Raw genomic sequence first — 19222 nt, forward strand, 5'->3', positions numbered from 1 at the left:
CTTCAGTAACTTAATGCAGAAGAATCATGGATGTCACAACAGCAAAGAGCTGTTATTTATACAGAACTCATTTGTTGCAAGGGAATTCAAATAAACCAGATAAACCTTATATTTACTTTAAATGAGTGCAATATAATGCATATTGCTGAAATGTTCTATGTATTTTTTAATTATAAAATATGCACATTTTTGTAAGGTCTTGCTCAAGATCTCTGATAAAAATGCAAACCCTATGAACTGACAACCAGGATAAGTAGCAGAAGGCACTGACAGTTCAAGTCAGATACATCAGTAGCAAGCAGTCTCACAATCACTTACAGCCTCCAAACTAAATCTGCTTACCTTATTCATATGCATAATTCCAGCAGAGTAATATTTATACAACACCCTTAACTGGAATGGCAGTAGAATAAGAACACTTGATCCATTCGATGAAGTTAACACAGCACAGGCAGCATTTGCCCCGTGTTCAGTCTGCTCAGGTGAAGCAGCCCCACACCACTGGGCACGGCTGGCATTCACTGCTCCAGAGGGACCTATGTCTGCATTTATGGGATGTACAGGAGCAAAGCTGGAACTCCAGCTCTTAGGCCACCTGTGTGGTGTGCAAGGGCTCACATTAAACGTTTTTCATTTTTAACACACAGCTAGCAATTAGATATGAAGGGGGAAATAATCTCATTACTCTTCTCATGGCCCAAAGGATGAGAAACACTTGTTTCAGGATTGCTTATAACCATCAGTATTTCACCTCTAAAGACCCAAGTTCTAATCATAATGAAAATACAAGGTTTGTGGATTTAAATTATGTTCCTCTTCCCAGTCACAGCATGAAGTTTAATGTTTGACAAATTACAAAGTGATTGGAAAAAATAAGGGACTTCCTCCTTTTGTTAAGGAAGAATCAAAGATACTAGATCTAACACTTTTTTCATTGTCAGCTCTGAGGTTAGCAGCAGCAACTTGCACACTATTACACATCTTGTGGTTTAGCTGATTGAGTGGAAGACAGAGAGTTTTCCTGTTTACATGCACTGAATGATCATTGCAATTTAGCACACCTGTTTGATGTTCTGCCTTTGTTCATGGCAGAAAGCAACACGTAGTTGCCCACTGGCCTTTTTCTTCCATCAAGCCAGCATGCAAAGTCTTCAGAACCTCTCCCTCCCCTGCAACTGAATGCACCCTGTCCCTTGTTTATGCTATTGATCCTTCACCAATACAAGCATTAGCTTCAGCTGAAGAAGCACACTGTAATTATCAAATCAGACAGAAAGCAAACCCAGGACTATTTTCAAGCTTAAATGTCAAGTTTATTCTGACCACAGCTAGCTGTCCCTCCTCAAAAAAGGAAACCTTCTTTTGCAACCATGTCCTTCATCTTTCTGATACCCTATTTTTTCCCGTGATTTTCCACAATTAAAACTTTTTTCCAACTCTGTTTGGCTTATTAAAGTTTCTTTAATTATATTTCCTGAATATAAAAATGGGCTAAAAATCCAGTTAATTTTAACTGCAAATTGTTCACATACATATTTAATAGAGCAGCGTTAAACATAGAGCTTAGCCCACCAGCATTTTACACAAGCAGGATCCCATTCAGTTCCCCTGAAGCTTTACCTGAACAAACATGCAGTCCTTTATTTTCACAAAATGAACATTGCATTATTTCTTCTGTTCACCAAAGCACACCAGGGTACAATTGTACAGTATGCTGGGTGATTCCTTGCTGCAATGTGGTAGGTGGAGCTCAAATTATGGACCAGATTCAGATGCTGTAACTCTACTGGCAGCATTTGTATCAAGAAAGTGAAGCAGATGCTTGCAATGCACCACGACTAGAAGAGCAGCAAGTGCTCTCTCAAAATGACACGATGAGCTTTTTAAGATAATTAGGAGCCAAAGGACATTTTTGGAAGCTAAGTCAATTGTGCTCATCTGTTTCACGCTCCCAGAGGCAATCAAATCCTGCTCACTTTATTCATCCTGAAAACTTTCCCCCAAAAAAGACCAGGGAATTCTGCACGCAGAAATGACCATGCTTCAGCTCCCAAAATCAAAAGAGCTTTTTCTGTAACATGCTGCCATGAAAAGCCCCCATGAGAGAGCCAAGCCGAGCTGCTGCTGGAGCCGAGGTGGTGGCAGGGTCCTGGAGCTGGGCTGGTGCTCCATGCAGCTCCAGAGGGGCTCCCAGCTCCAGCCACCCACCCTGCCCACAGCAGGAGCACGGACTGGGCAGGGCAGGGCAGGGCGAGCAGGCAGCTTCAGAAAGCAGGCATGGAGAAAAAGCAAGCACCGTGCTCTACAAGCAGGTCAGATTTTCAAGCACTGCCCCCGGACACAACAACCAAAGAAAATAAAAAAACCTCACTGGGTACAGCCCAAAGCCAAACACCCAAAATCCTCTCGGCACTGAACATGCACAGTGGTAACACAAAATACATGGTTCCACAACAACACAAGTATCTTAATCTGTATTTTAAATACCAAATTAACTATCCCTCCCGTTTCCAGCACTGCTGTCTGGAATCTGGGAATACATCCTAACAGACCAATTAAAAGATCCCCCATTGCTAGATTTTATGTTATTTCACTGATGGCGAAAATGAGCTGAGGCAACCAACATGTAATGCAGTCATTCAGCAAGTGTATAGATAACCTTATGCAATAATCTTTAAACTAGTTTATTAAATGTTTTTCCTTTTCAGAATAAATTCAACATCTAATGCCAAAATTTCATCAAGAACTCAAAAATCTTAGTAGCCAGTTATCAGCTGTTTAACTTGAATTACAAGAAATAGACATATTACACATCACTAAAATTTTCACACATACATCCACACATACACACACACTTATCAGCATCCTGTTTATATTAATTTATTTTTCACAAATCAATCTCCTTTTTCCTACTCATACTCTTCACATTTTCTGAAGGCACAACACCCAAATAGGCAATGTAAAATGTACTTCCTGTAGAAAAGTCTGTAGTCTCCTAAGAGAACGGTTTGGCAAAACTACGTCTGTTTAAAAACTCAAGTTCCAAAATGAGCCTTCAAAGAGCAGCAGAGAACACCAAGATTAAAAATTATTTAGGGTGTCTGCACTTCTTATATGCAACACACCACTTAAATAAATCAGGACTTTTCCAAGAAATTACAAAAGCAGAAGTAGTAAAATCTCTTTTTTTTCTTTCTTTTTTTTTTTTTTTTTAAATCATCAAGTTTTAACGATGGGACAGACTCCAGGCAGAGCTCCCAGAAAGAGCCAGACCACCATCTGGCTCCATCACAGAGCAATGACAATTCACAGGCAATGAGTCTCCAACCAGCACTCTGAAATCAAACGCTGGGCTGGCTCCATAAAAGCTCTATTACAGCCATGAACACACAGCTGTACACTTCCTCCCTCTGCCTACATAAATATACCCTCGGACACAGACAAAGGGAAAAAAATAAATCATTTTATGCATTTTTCTATGCTTCCCTGCTATGCCTGTTACCAATCAAGATCAAGAAATATCTTACATATCTTATGTTTTGTTAGCACTATAGAATATATATAGTATACATAATTTTATTTTTGTTTTCACACATGCTAATATTTCCAGTATGATAAATGTCTTTTTTAATCCTGCATTTCTGGTCACACTGTAGATCTGCTTCTATTTGACAGTGACTCCTGGACATACATGTCAAGACAAAAATAAATACTGCTGTGATGGCAAACGTTTTAAAACTCTGAGGACACTAATACAGTGGCACTTGAAAGACTTTTTAAATACAACGGAAAAGACAATAGTTAAATAGAAACCTGCTTTGACACAGCCATTAAACCTGCACTACACTTGAGAGATCTGTACTTGTTTCTGCAAGAGCAGCTCCTGATCTTTGAACACGTCAAATGTTGCACTCCAGCCCTCCACCCACACCCTTTAAGAAGTCCACGTTGTTATTTTTAAGCAAGCATCCCCTTCAGCTGTACATAAGCAACACTGTATTTCCCAAACAATTGAGGTAATTATAAAAATGAATATCATTTATTGTTTTCTTTTATTATATTATCTTGTCTGAACATTTGCTTTCATACAAAAGTCTGATTTTCAGCACTGTGTTTTCCAAGGGCATCCCCTCCGCACCAAGGGAGATAAAGATGTGTTAGGAATTGTGCAAGAGTTTTTGTTACCATCTTCAAACCCACAAGAACTTCATGTACACGATTTTGGTACAAAATAACTGCCTGGCGTTTTAGAGAAGGATGAAAGGGCTTTACACATATTTTTAGTTCCACTTGATTTTTTTTTTTTAAATCGCATCTAACCCAATTCAAGGGGCAGGTAATAAAATAAAAAGAAAACATAAAGAACGAAATCATCGCGTTGTTCTATGTTACCCTTCAGCAGTCTTTGGAGGAAATCGGAGACCAGGTAGCTTTTCCCGGCTCCCTCCCTCCCCCAAGGCAGCCGGAGCGGCTCCTCCGCCCGGGCTCCGCCAGCCCCGGGCGCCGCTGCCCCGTCACAGCCGCGGCTTCCTGAGCAACGTTCTGCTGAGGTCCTTCACCTCCTCGGGGCTGCCGACCCGCTCGTAGCCCAGCAGGGCCATGGGCTGCTGGCAGTACTCCTCCACCTGCTTGATCTGCTGGTAGCTGAGCGCAGTCCTCCAGGCACTCAGCGCCTGGGTGGCGTTCCTGGCCGACACCACGAACGGCTTGGAGGAGTAGCCGGGGCCGCTGGTCATGTTGAGGGCGAACTTCTCCATGTCCGGGCTGACCGCCAGGTTCACAAAGCCGTACACCTGCCGCAGGGTCTTGATGGGCTCCACCACCAGGTCCTCGTAGCGCACGGCCATGTAATTGCCCTGGAGCCAGTCAGGAGGGTGCAGAGCAGTCTGCAGGGTCTTGGCCATGCTGCTGCAGATGACCTCCATGGCACCCAGGGCATGGTAGTCCGAGCCGCCCCCTCCCTCCTTCTTCCCGCCCAGCTTGTGGCCAGCATCAAGGAAGGGCATGCGGTGGATGTGGGGGTCCCGGCTCCTCACCACCTGCAGGCTCTCCCGGATGAGGCCGTGCCGGGACTTGATGCGGGAGCTGGCCACGGCCCGCGGGTCCCGCACCAGGTGGATGACTTTGAGGTCCAGGGTCGGGTCCCGCATAAGCGGGGCGAGAACGGCCAGGTCAAAGACACGCACGCCCTTGATGACCAGCGTGTGGTACTTGTGGCATTCCTCCTGGAAGCGGCTGAGACGCTGCGGGGGACACTTTTTGCACACCCGGTCGTCCACCATGCCCACCACCTCTTTGCGATAGGCCGGGCAGAGGGGCGAGGAGCAGATGACCTTGTTGGTGGCCGCCCCGAAGATGCCGAGCGTGGTGAGGTTCTTGCCGGAGCCCGCCGTGCTGTAGAGCTGGAAGACGGAGAGGTCGCACCGGTACAGGGAGCTCAGCATGTCGCGGGCCGCCCCTTGCAGCGAGACGGCGTCACCGGGGTACAGCTTTTGCCAGACGTGCCACACCGGCTCGTAGAGGAAAAAGACCTCGGGGTTCTGGTTGAAGAGCTCCCCGAAGAAGGACGAGCCGGAACGCCAGGTGGTGAAGACATAGACCAGCTGCCGCCGGGCGCCCGCCGGGCCGCGGCTCCCGGCCGGCGGCGGCGGCGGCGGGGGATGGTGGCCGGGGGCTGCCGGGGGCTCCCCGCAGCGCCGCGGCTCCCGCCGCCACTTGTACTCCAGCAGGTTGAGCGCGGCGAGCAGCAGCAGCACCGCGTAGCCCAGGCACAGCGCCAGCGCCTTCCGCCGGCACACTTTCATGCTGGGCGGCGGCGGGGCCAACTGTTGCTCAGCGCCCCGGCGCCCCGGGGCCCGCGGCGGGCAGCAGGGCGCGCCGCCCCCGGCGCCGTCTCCCGGCCGGCCCCCCGCGCCCGGCCCGCATAGCGCAGCCGCCGCGACGGCCCCGCCGCCGCCGCCGCCCCCGCCCCTGCCCTACTTAGCGGCGGAACGGCCGCCCGCCCGCCCCGCGCTTCTCCCGCGCCGCCATCGCCGAGCGGCCGCGGGCGCCGCCGCAGCGCAACTCACGGCGGCCGCCGGGCGAGGCGGAACCGCGCTCCGCTCCGCCCCGCAGCGCCGGGCGGCGGCGAGGGGCGGGCGGGGGCCGCCCCGCCCCGGCAGAGCGCATCGCTCCCCGCCCCCGCCGCGCCGGGAGAGCTCCGGTGGTGCCGCCGAGGGGCGGCCCCGACTGGCGGAGCCCGCCCCGCGCTCGCCATTGGCGGCCCCGCCGCCCGGTCTCGGGGTGCAGCGCCCCCCCCGGAGAGCCCGGACTGATCGGCACCGACCCCGACCGCGGCCCCGCGCCGCTTCGGGAGCCCCTCTCTGCCGGGGCGCTTCCGTCAGCCCTGCCCGCCGAAAGGCTCCGCACCGGGTACCCCTCGCACAGCGGAGCTGCGCCGGTAACGGGAAAAACGTCAGAGCGGGGAATAAACCCGAAAGGCCTGAGAAGATTCCGGGCCCAGCCCCGCCGCCCTTATCTCGGTCTTTGCAGAAACTCAAGAGTTCTCAAAGGTTCTCCAAAACATTTCAAAAAACCCTCGCACTGGATCTTCCTGGCAGAGCTCAGGACACATCCATCCGCCCGCAGTTCTTCCCAGTGTTTTTATAGCCGGTGCCCGGCCACCGGGGGCTCCTTCGGCCGTGGAGTGGCCGGAGCGCGGGGCAGCCCCGAGCCCAGCCCAGCTCAGCCCCGCCGCTGCCGCCCGCCCCGCACCCCTCCGGCAGCTGGTCAGCGATGGGCCCCGAAACTCCCTCCCCCAGGTGGGGATCAAAACAGGCAGGGCTTTCTCCTTTGTCCTGGAGACACAGCGCTGCGTGAAGGGCGGCGTAAGCAGTGCTGCAGCTCCAGGCAGCACCGGTGCTTTAAAGACGACCGCATCTCCAAAACGCGCTTGAAAAGGGCACGGAGTGGCGGGTCCCGCGGGGACAGCGCGCTTTTGGAACACAGGCTCCCAAGGAGCTTTCGGCAATGCCCAGTGACTCTTACGGAATTTTCTCAGCGGTTTCCTCCGCCCCCGACCGAGCTCATAGCGCTCCGGGGCTGCTTACGAGTCACAGAAGCGTTTGGAGGCTCTCTCCCGTCCATCCCTTTCTCTGCCCAGCAGCTCTCTCGCACTGGGGCAGCCTTTCCCACCACGCACAGATACACACCGCCCACCTCCCCGGGCCGCTGGGAACCGGGAGCTGCTGGGCGGCTGCCCCTGGCTCGGACCAATCCCTCCACAAGGGATGACACTGGTGAGATTTTGCTGGAACGTTTATTAACAGCACGGATCTGACACTACAGCAAAAGCTTTAACGCTCAGAAAACAGATAAAGCACAAATTCGCCCGGTGTGCGTCTTGCCTGGTAGGAGACTATTTGATAAAGGCAAGAAAACAGTACAAGAGGGTGAAGGCGTAAATGTGTAAGAAACCTTCATATCCATTATCAAAAAAATTTCAATACTCCTCCCACATTTTTAGCAGGGATATTAACAGCCAAGCTCCGTTTCTGGAAAAACTTCTGGAAAGGTCCTTCCAGCCTCAAAACGAAGGGTAAGATCTATAGCAGGAGCGCTCCTGTCTTCCCTGCTTGCTCCTCCGAGCGTTGTCCGGGTAGGGCGGCAGCGGGATGGGAGCAGGGAGCTCCCATGGGGTGCGACACCAGGGCCACCCTCAGCCGCTGTCCCCGCTGCGACACGGCCATCACACCCCAGAACAACTCCGAACGGGCCCACAGGCTGCCGGTGAGGCTGGTGGCAGTGTTTAAATGTCACTGAGATTTTTCATACAGAAGTAATTTGCTAATAGCAGACTTTAAATAACCATTCAAGAAAAAAGCCTCTACTTCGTCAAAAGTGAGGGGGAAAGGGGAAGCCGGTTTTTCATCCTACAGTGCTCCAGACTTCCGTCTTTGAAGCCACATTGTGTACAAATTATTTGTATCTAGTTGGCAAAAGAAATGTTTAGTTTAAACCTGATGAGCTTGAAAGGATTGACTTGTAACTCTTGAAACACAGCATATGATGATAAATAATAATCCTCTGGAGCGTTTTGTAGCATAAAATTCTAATTTTATTCTTTAATTCTAATCCATAAGTTCTTCGCATAAAACAAGACTTCTGCTTTTTAATATTTTTTTATAAAGGTTCACATCAAATATTTATTTGGCTTTCCATGCTCAATACAGATGAAGTGACCATCACCTAGATCAAGCAGAAATGTTCCTTTTCCATTCTGGAATGGTCTGTAGTAGCATCAATTAGCCTATATTAGATGATGAATGACAACAGCAGTACTGAGACACTGGAGTTCATAAAGCAATATCTCCCACCACTATTGTTCTGCAGCACTAATGCAATAAAGGACAGAGACTACAGGGAGCAAAACCAATTCATAGCAGTGAAAAATCATTACAATACCATGAAGTTTAAATTAATCCCTTTTTTTTCCATTTCAGTCGGCTGAAGAGAGATATGAAACTTTCAGAAAAAAACCTACAATGCCACCTCCAGTTCTTATAGCATTTAAAATTTAGCAAGTAACAAATAAAGATAAGTAAACATGAACTGCAGGTATAACATTTGAAATTGTAAAACTAATCAGTAAACCCAAACATGCAAAGCTGTAATTGGATTCTGCACCTTCCCTGCTGTTACACAGTGGTTGCATCTCCCTGAATCAGCCAGTGCAGAAGTACTGACAGCAACACTGCCTTCATCAAACTGCTCCAACCCATCGAGGAAAACACGAGGCCCAGCAGCTCTTTAATTCGACCTACATGCTGCTAAACAGAATCTTACTTTTCACAACTGGAGCTGTGTAGGTATTTATGCTGTGCAGGTGGATCCAAGTACCCACACACAGCACAGCTGCAATCAGTCAGGTTCAGTGCAGCTGCTTTATCTGATCTTCCCAGAACTTTCAGGCCTGGTAATCAAGTTAGCACTTTGAATAAGTTAATATCAATGAATATTGAATAAATTTATATGGAAGAGATTTATACAGCCAAATTTCACAAGTTGGGAGCTTTGGTTGGTTGGTTTTTAAAAATAATTTATACATCTGTTGCACAGCATTAGAAACATATATGGAAAAGAAACTCAAAAGTATAAAAGATGGTAAGAGGCACAGAAAGTATGTGAAAGAGGAACATTCTGCACCTGAACAAATACAGCTCTTCACAAATATATTCAGGTACTTCAGTGCACATTTTCCACCCTCTATTGTACTTCATGTCAATCTATTTTAGGCTGGCTAATTTCAGTATACTAGATCACCCATGTTAAATAATAAAAAGTTTCCTTTCTTCAAAAAGCAAAATTCATCATCAAAAAAAGTAAAATTCAAAGCCCCAACACTTCTTTCTAGGCCAGCTTTACTTTTGGACAATTACATGTAGATTCCTTTGAGGAGCAGAAGAGAATGCTCGTTCTCCAGTGCAGATTGTTGCATACTACAAAACTCAGATGGAAGTAGGGTGGGTGGCTGTATTTACCTCAAACTTTGCAGCCAGCAATGTGTAAAGTGAGGGATAAGTACCTGCAATTACAATGCCCTGATATAAAATACGAGTGGGAAAAAATATTTTTTTCATTCAATACTTTCATATTTAGTAACTATGTTCATGAATTCTGCATGTAATGTTTAGGCAACCCAAATCCTGACTAGCTAAATTTATTCCTCCCTCAAAGTGATACTGCCCCAGTCAGAATTCTCCAAGATCCCTTCCACGACATCCCTTCATTTAAACAATGGGACTGAAAAAGGCTTTATCCTTACTACAGCACTTCCCAACTTTGTTTTTTCATTTTAAGATTTGCCTTTCTCATGTTCACAAGGATGCAATGGGCACAAGGAGCAGCTTTTCCTGAAGTCAAACTTGAGCAAGACTTTATCTTTTTTAAGAAACTGAAAGATGGAGATTTATGCTGTTATATACCTAGTGTGAGATAAGTTCTGGCTGCTGATTAAATACTCCTGTATCTAGCCTAATCTTTTCAGGATAAATAGAGATCCTGAATTCCTCAAACATTGCTCAAAAGTAAGATTCTTAAAACTAAAGCACAAATTATAGACCACAAAATGTTTACAAAATTTATCTAAAATTGAGTAGCTCTCAAAACTTGGGAAACCTATGAAGTTATTTTAGACTGTATTTTACTCTCACCACTGGAGATGGGTGAGAAGAATCTGTAAAGTAGCATTTAGAATTGCAGGTGTTTATATTTTGCACTCTTCCTTTTAGTATTGTGTGTGATATAACAGCATAATCAACATGTCATGCAGCAGTGGCAGCTGGTTTCCCTCAATAAATTTTTTTTCCAGTAATGTTGACTCCTTCAGCAGCCATTCCATTAAGTGATAGCTGCTATGATCTGCCTCCTAAAGTATCCATTTTTCTCTTGGGTGTTCCTTCTGAACTGTGTGTGCAGAAGAAGCTGGCAGGGACCAAAATTAAAGAAGCCACTCATGAACCAAAAATACAAAGCCAAGTGGACAAGCTGTCTGTAACAAGCTGTTCCCTTCCACCCGTTTCTCTTTCATGTTCACTTTCAGTTGCACAGGTGACATTTTCAATAAACTTAATTTCAATAAATATTTATAAATTTTTGTTTGTACTGCTGTCGGAATTCCAGGACTTTGCAAATATCCTGGGGACACTGCAGTATAGATTAGTCTCTATTTGACTTTTATTAAAATTACAAATCTTTTTTCGGGTGTTGTGTAACTGGTTCAAGTTCTAAAGGAAATTAAAAAATTATACTTTTACAACCATGTACCTTTAAAACAATGGGCAATGCAATGTTTCACATCAAAAGCTTCCCAAACCTTCAGCAGGTCACACCTAAGAACTACCTCAGCCCCACATATTCGGGCATCTCTAAACTCCCTCCAACTAAACCATGATCCTGGGTTAATGACTGTGCTAGCACCTTCCATCCCCAGGCTTGGGGTGCCCAGGAGCCCTTCAGCTGCTCAGGGCAGCCCTTTCCTGGATAACATCCCTGTGCCAGGGGCTGGATAACATCCCTGTCCCAGGGGCTGGATAACAGCCCTGTGCCAGGGGCTGGATAACATCCCTGTCCCAGGGGCTGGATAACAGACCTGTCCCAGGGGCTGGATAACACCCCTGTCCCAGGGGTTGGATAACAGCCCTGTCCCAGGGGCTGGATAACATCCCTGTCCCAGGGGCTGGATAACACCCCTGTCCCAGGGGCTGGATAACAGCCCTGTCCCAGGGGCTGGATAACAGCCCTGTCCCAGGGGCTGGATAACACCCCTGTCCCAGGGGCTGGATAACAGCCCTGTCCCAGGGGCTGGATAACATCCCTGTGCCAGGGGCTGGATAACAGACCTGTCCCAGGGGCTGGATAACATCCCTGTCCCAGGGGCTGGATAACAGACCTGTCCCAGGGGCTGGATAACACCCCTGTCCCAGGGGTTGGATAACAGCCCTGTCCCAGGGGCTGGATAACATCCCTGTCCCAGGGGCTGGATAACACCCCTGTCCCAGGGGCTGGATAACAGCCCTGTCCCAGGGGCTGGATAACAGCCCTGTCCCAGGGGCTGGATAACACCCCTGTCCCAGGGGCTGGATAACAGCCCTGTCCCAGGGGCTGGATAACATCCCTGTGCCAGGGGCTGGATAACACCCCTGTCCCAGGGGCTGGATAACAGCCCTGTCCCAGGGGCTGGATAACAGACCTGTGCCAGGGGCTGGATAACAGACCTGTCCCAGGGGCTGGATAACAGACCTGTGCCAGGGGCTCTGCCTGCACCGGTCCAGGCAGGGTCACCCCACACCTCCTGCTGCACAGTCCCAGGGCCTCACCTGCCTCTCCTCTCCCCAGGGGCAGCAGGCAGGGGCCACACAACAATGTTCCTTTGGATCTAAGCTCTCAGATGATAAAGCAAAATAGCCAGTCCTCATTTGACATGGACTGGACAAGTTTAAATCCCAGGGAAGACAGCTGCCAATCCTTGTCTAAAAATTAAAACACAGAGCTTTGGGCAAAAGAGTAAGAATTCAGTTTCTCTCATAAGTAACAGACAATGTGCTATAAATGACTGTCTAGGAAAGTTCTTCAAATTAATCCATTGCATCTCTTCAAAACTCAGAGTGACATAAATCATTCACTAATTTCTCTTGAAAATCCCAAGGATTTGAGAAAAAGGGAGTCTGTAACATTTTCATATTTCTACCCCATACCCCAGTAGACTTCCTGCAGGCTGGCATGAAAGATGAGTTTTCCCCTGCTGAAATCAGGCTTTATTACAAACTTAGCTTTAATTTATTTATTTAGTACAGTAATTACCCTGTGCAAAAACAGAGGATAAGAATCTCCAGCCCCTTATTTCACACAATGGTCAGAATTTAGTCCCAGTCTCATGCCTAAAAGTTTATTGCTAATTCTTTTCCAGAATTTGCCCAAGGCAAAAGTCTCCATTGAGTTAATCAGCAAACTGTTCTCATAGCACAGAGAAGATAACCTGAAATACCAGGAAAAAAAAAAAATCACCAGAAATCCAAGAGATGCAGATTTTGCAGTGAAAATGTCCAGTATCAGCTGCAGTGCAAACCTCTATGCCATAAATTCAGATTAATCTCTACCCTCCTGAATTTCTATTTGCAACTGTGTGGTCAGTGTTTGCTCTAGCAGGATCGAGCAGGTGAAAACATTTGGCCAAATCATTCCTGAAACACCAGAGCTGTACCTCTTTAGCATGGCTCAAAAAAGATAAAAACTGGCTTCTACTCCCAGTGATGGCTTTGGTGATGATTCCGATTGCTGGTAATGATCCTGGAAGTTCAATCCTGGGCACAGGCTGCTCCATCTTCCACAAATCCAAATTGTATGCATTAATTCCACCCTCCTCTTCCCACGCCAGCTAAATTTTAAAACAAGAACAGTTTGTCATACAGAATTAAAAATTTCTGCCAGGTAAAATCTTTATGTGAAAGATTTCCAAGAGCTTTACACAGACCTTATGCTTACCCTCTCTCATCTCTCTACAGGCATAGTTACCATACACAAGCTCTGATCTCAAACCTAGGTGCAGCCTCAGGAGGCCAAGAAAGATTCAGGAAACACATTACACACTTGCTTGCAGGCAGCCTCTTAACAAGGTCTTGAAGAGTTGAATTGATGGTCTGTATTTAAGGCAAACAGCTACAGCAAGTTCCCCAGTCCACACAAGAGTAAAAATAGAGCAAGGTCCAGGGATAACAAAACATCCCGTGTTTAGGAACTCTGAGCTCTAAGTGGAGATTCTCAGCAACTGAGATTTGTAATCTATCCCAAAGGAATACTCTGGGCTCTAACATCAAGAGTTCATATCCCAGCCTTTCCCATCTTGTGAGGGCATCTGAGGTCTCTCCTCTTTTTTATCTTCCACAGATCTTGTAGAACCTAAATTATCTTGGAGGCATTTGCTCCTCTCAGGTTTGAGTGCTGTGTTCAATTGTTCCTGGAGCAAAGGGGAGAAAGAAAGAGGCCCAGCCTGTAACAGTTCATGGCTGCTAAGGGATGGCCCCAGTTCTGCACGTCCTTCCTGCCCTGCCCCTCATCCCATGGGCCTGCCCACCCTGTGCCCACTCACCCTTTCCACAAGGAAAGCTGTCAAACAAGGCAGCAGAAAGGAGAGAAGAACAAGAGGCACGGGGAAGGCCGGAACAGGACCTGTCCCCAAAGCAGCACTGAGGTGTGACACTGGCCCAGCCACCCAAGGTCCCACTGCAGCACCACCCAGCTCCCTGCCCTGCCTGCCCTCCTGCAAACTGCTGCCCGTGCTAGCGAGCTGCTCATCATCTCCCTACCCCAGCAGCAGTCCCAAGGGGGAGTCTGCTTTGTCCAAGAGAGATTTATACAGACAGCTAGAGAGAGCAGCCCATGGATCATTTACGAGTTAGAGGAGCACAGAGGTCGCTGCTGACAGAGGAACAGCAGCAGCCATTAGGGTTGGACAACACAGGCAGAACAGCATCGAGCAGCAGAAGAGCTGGTGAGGCCAAGGAACTGTTCATGCATAACAAGCACAAACATTGCTCTCCTCCAGGTTAAAAATAAAACCATTTTTGGATATCAGCAAACTAACAATTTTATTGTTGCCATGTCAATTGGAAAATCTTCTGTATAAAATACAAAACCAAAAGCAAGTAAGACAAAAAGTCCACGTGAAACTACCATTTCCTCTTTAAATAACCACAAACAGAAAACTTTCCAGCCTATGACAGAGCTACACTGCAGAACATCCCAGCATAAGATCAGACATCAGAAGTGGCAAACGGCACAGGCTCACCCATGAAAGCCAACAATGTACAGATAGAAGTAGGTAGAGGAAAAAACAGTATGCAATTGTTTAAGACTTCTGTATCCTATGGAGAAAGAGATTTGCACAAAATTAAATTAGCATTTTAGTTGTGATCCTTATAAGAGTGGCTTAGAAATTGAGGAGCAGCAGCTCCAGCAGCAGCAAGAACCACCAAAGTACTGGAAGTCTTGCAACAGCACAGGCAACAGTGAGAAAAGAGAAATTTTAAAATACTACTATGAGCTGTTTTAATAAAATTACCTCAGCAGCCTTATTCAGAAAACTGATAAAATTTTCAGACTTACAATACCAAGTTTGTAATTTGGTAATTCTCATTATACTGAGTAGATTAATTGATACTGAACAGTGCTGATTTTAAGAAAAGGTAACTAAAATTCTCATCTAGGTTTTGCCACTGTTGCTGTCTTCTCCTCTAGAATATTCACCTTAAGTACTCAGGGTAGACCAAGAATAGCTGAGAACCTCACCCCAAACTCCTCACACAGCTGTACAAGGTGCAGCAAGCTACCTATCCAAAACCCACCAAGTTCACACCTTAGTCCATCTGCAGCAATAAAATGCTTCACATTTTTATTCATTCAAAGCATTAACTCCACTGAAGCACTGTCAAGGCCTCTGGAAAAAAAACCTCAAGCAAGCTGCCTCAAGTGATTAGAGAGAGTCAGAACAGATTTGCCATTTGTGGCAAATCTCATCTTGCTTTTCTCATCCCAAGATTCTGGATTTTAAGGCATTACATGAACTCTTTGCTCTCGTGTCACCGGGACAGATGAAATCACATCAGCAATAATTGCAGTTTTAAATACACACTTTGGGAAACATGGATTTGTTACCCTTGTTCCTAAGTGGCTGTTGATTCTTACCCTTCAAAACCTGCTAAGGAGAGCTGCGGGGAGACCACATGCATGTGTACGGTGTCTGAACAATAACCTGACACTAAAATTCAGAAACCAACTTTTGCTAAAACAGTATTCAAAAAATACAGCAGCTGCTGTGCAGGGAAGTCAAATGAAGTCAGAGTTTAAAAAAGGCATTTCAGATACAAGCACTTGTGTAACACTGGGAAGTTTTTAATTGTTGCAGAGGACCTATGCACTAGGTAGCTTCCTGCAGCAGCACTGGACCCTCCCGGGGCCAGGACTGGCTCAGAGCAGAGGCACCTGCAGCTGTGCCCCTGAAGGCCCTGCCCCAAGCACCGGCATGTGCAGGAGTGCAGGGCAGGCTTCAGCACAGCTCATCAGAAGTGTCAGCACAGACTGGGAACACCACAGACATTCCTTCCCAAGGTCACCCCACTGTTCCAGGCTGCATGGGGGTTCTCAGCCAGGCTAGAACCGAGCTGTACAAAGCTACACTCTGTTTTCTCTGCTGTGGACAAGCCTAAACCCTGAAGCATGAACATTTCCCTCTGGTTTCCCTAAGGCAGGGCAGGAGAGGAGCCCGTTACCCACTCATGTCCCCACACCCTCCCAAAGCAGAGCTGGATGCTCACACACTGAGGGGTCTCAGAGGATAATGGGCTCCCTCTTCCTCTACAACCACAGAAACCATCCGGAGACACAGGACCTCACCTCCTCAGGACAGCACTTCATTTCACAAGGATTCACCTGAATGCTACTTCCTGAATCCCAGATCAGTTATGTACATTACCCATTCAGCACTTCACCCCAAAAGGCTGCAGAAACACAAGTCACATAGTAATGGCACACAGTGACTGTGCCGTGCCACTGCAATGTGGCCTAAAGAAAAATTAATTTCATAAACAGCCTAATTTTAAGTCTCCAATAATATTTTGCATCTTTTACAAAATATTTGTTACCAGATGCCACTCCCTTCCTGCTTTTCTTTGTGGAAAGGCCAAGCCATAAACAAAAGTACCAAGGGAGGAGGAAATTAAGACTAAGCAGGATCAAAAGATACTCTTTTCTACAGGGGAAAAAAGCTCAGGCAATCCAGTAAAGGATACAGAGTCTCAATTGCTCTTAAGAGACAACTGGGTAAGAACAGCTGTTTTAGAGCCCAGGACACAAAGCAAAGAACAAGAGGTATGACAATTGTATTTAGAGAACAGACACTGAAAAAGGTATTGCATAATAGAGCAGCTACAAAATAAACCCTAATGGGTGTGCTCCTTTAGCTCTCTTGCTACTTGGCTTAAGCTTCCTATAATCACTGATGAGAATTTTATAAAAGCTGAAATGAAAATTAATTATTGAAAAAGTACCTGAAATGCTAAGTGATTTTCTACCCTGAGGGTTTTTAGCTATTAAATGAAATATACAATTGATTCTGCAGATAAAATATTCCTGTGGCAAAGCATCTTTAGTCCCACTTGACCCAGAACATTGACATTTATCACTCCTCCATTTATAAACAGCTACGAGATAAAAGTAATGAAGAAGTTAATTTGATCTGAAGTGATCATCTTTCCACTGCACAGTTAGGATTCTCCCTGCCCCCAACTGATTTTAGTACCTACGTTTGTCTCTAGAAAGCCTCATCTGGTCTGTGCCAGGTATGAATACACAGCATTTCAGAAAAAAATAAATTCGTTCGTAATAATTTAGCAACCAAAATCTCTGCCGAGTCCTATCCTGAAACACCTTATGTTACAGGAAGAAAAAAATACAAAAAATAAACTCTGCATATTTCTAAAATAGATTCTTTATAATGTATTACAAACAGATCAAAGGTGTATTGTTTTTTCATTATCAATACATCTATTTCATACTCATTCTAAGAAAGTCTTTATAGTATGCGTGCATTCTTCATATTTTCAGTCTTCCAGATCACTTCAGAATTCTCATTACCAAAGAGAATTCTCCACTTAATTCTCACATATGCAATGATTTACAGAATCTTATAACAATGTCTCTCATCAGGAAAAAAAAAAGAAAATAAGTATTTTTTGGACCTTTTAGATCCTACGTCTGGAAGTGCAGCCAGTGAGACTATTTACATGTCCAACAGGTTTTCCCCAACACATTTGCAAATCTCTAACTGTGTGAAGCCTGTGGATACACCAATGTACCAGCAGTGTTACAGCAGGCCATCATCCAGCACTCTGTGCCTGCAGCTAAGCACAGCTTTGGCTTTTACAAACAGTTCACAAGAGGCCAGATCCCTTTTGATTTTATATTTTTATTACAATCTCCCCACACCTCCACGTATAAACACTGAACCCTCCCTATTTCTTGTCCCTCCCTCCAAGTCACATAAAGGTTGCATGGTAAGGTGATGCAATTTAAAGCCACATCAATGCCTAACACACAGAACATGTTTGGAGAAGTGAAAGCCTAACACAAAAAAAATTATACAGCCCCTTGAATAAAAAATATTCATAAATATGTAATAAAATTTAGTTTTTCTCATCTTGAAGAATTTTCACAACAGATGAATACATTCAATAAAATAATGTAAAAGCTGTCCTTTTGCAGTAAAAATCAGTTTTAGAAAATAAGAGTGTACTGAAGGCTGCAATTATTGTATCTATATGTAAGACACGACAGAGCCCCAGGCTTGCTGTCCTTTAGTGTTCCCCATGTGTGCCACAAAGGTGGCTTGTTACTGAGACATCCCACATATGCTGCACACAAACCCCCACAGGATGTGTCTTTGCAGAGGCCCTTTTTAAAAACAAACAAAAACATTACTGGGGTGTTATAAATACTCCCCGTGATTCAAATGGAGACATAGGAAGCAAAGCTTTACCTGTAAAGTTTATCAGGGTAGGTACCAGACTGTTCAACTCTTCTTACTGTAAAATCTCACAGCAGGAAAGAAACCCCATCCACTGGATTCAGAAGGTGCCTTTATCTGGACAGTCAAACCAGTGAGAACAGGAGCAGAGCCATCCAGCACCACAGTCTGAAATACACAGTACTTCCAAACAAAGTCTGCACTTCCCTAGGGATCTGATCACCAGTGCGGCAAGAAAACAACATCTTCATTTTCTGTTCAGATTTTATTTGAAATCTAATTCAAATTGTCAAAGCTACAAAAAGGGGAACATTTGGGTTATTTCTGCTATGTCACAACATTCTAAAAACAAAATATCACTACTGCCAGCAGATCAGTTACACACATTTCTGATGAAACTTCTAAACACAAAAATGTTTCTTTTGGGAAATAGTCACAATGAAGATATTTTGTACAATATAAAACAATGACAGGTCTACAGATGCTGATACTCATGAGTATACACGTGCATTCACAAAAAAAAAAATCAGGAATGCTTTTTTGTTTTTAAACAGACTGTTCAGGCACAAAAACAAAACTGCATTTCCAGTAAGTGACAGCATCATAAAAAATATTAACAATGTCAGTGTTTGCTTTTCTTTGATTTCTTGTGAGATCTGTGAGGAGAACGGGATTGAGACCTGGATTTTTTCCCTGACTTTTTAGGGGATCTGGATCGTGATCTTCTTGATCTTTTGGGTGTCCTGGAGCCAGACGGTGACCTGAAAAAAAGAAAAAAAAAATGCTTATGTCAAATACTAACAGATAAAAGCAACTTTTCCTGAAGTTATTTGCATTCATTTATTGAGCCAAACGAGGTAGAAAATATTTTTCCCTAATAAGGAAAGTTAAGAGGATGGTATCTTGCTTTTGAGAAAAAGGCCATTTTTGCATTGTAAGGTTTTGAGAGTATTTTGGGCTTAACTTCAGTGCTTAGAACCCACATGAGAAATAACACACACTCATGTCCTTAAACTCACATCAGGAATTCACAGCCCTTCACATAAGCCTCAACTGGCTTGGCTTTTGTATGAATTGCAGCCTGTGTCCATACAGGAATGAAAAACTATGTCCAATTGTGTTACAGTGAAATACTTTTGATTCTCATCAAGCATATTCAGATTGTGA

General features: G+C 45.5%; 2 protein-coding genes across 10 annotated transcripts in view; both read right to left on the reverse strand.

Moving 5' to 3' along the window:
- Window positions 1-2768: 2768 nt before the first annotated feature.
- CHST2 (carbohydrate sulfotransferase 2) lies at window positions 2769-5904 on the reverse strand. Its single transcript, XM_062499044.1, has one exon. It carries the CDS (start codon window positions 5802-5804, stop codon window positions 4515-4517), a length of 1290 nt encoding a protein of 429 aa, XP_062355028.1. The 5' UTR covers window positions 5805-5904; the 3' UTR covers window positions 2769-4514.
- Window positions 5905-17657: 11753 nt separating this feature from the next.
- Window positions 17658-19222, reverse strand: part of U2SURP (U2 snRNP associated SURP domain containing) — a 42932-nt gene continuing 41367 nt past the window's right edge. For all 9 annotated transcript variants that reach the window (XM_062498763.1, XM_062498757.1, XM_062498761.1 and 6 more), the window contains one exon: window positions 17658-18816. In XM_062498763.1, coding sequence (XP_062354747.1) covers window positions 18678-18816 — 139 coding nt within the window. In that variant the 3' untranslated portion in view covers window positions 17658-18677. The remainder of the gene's footprint in view (window positions 18817-19222) is intronic.

The sequence above is a fragment of the Cinclus cinclus genome, chromosome 10 (genome assembly GCF_963662255.1).
Source record: "Cinclus cinclus chromosome 10, bCinCin1.1, whole genome shotgun sequence".
NCBI classification, from domain to species: Eukaryota; Metazoa; Chordata; class Aves; order Passeriformes; family Cinclidae; genus Cinclus; species Cinclus cinclus.

Excerpts from the sequence above, each read along its gene's own strand:
- CHST2 (XM_062499044.1), bottom strand. The coding sequence starts at position 5,804 with ATGAAAGTGTGCCGGCGGAAGGCGCTGGCGCTGTGCCTGGGCTACGCG.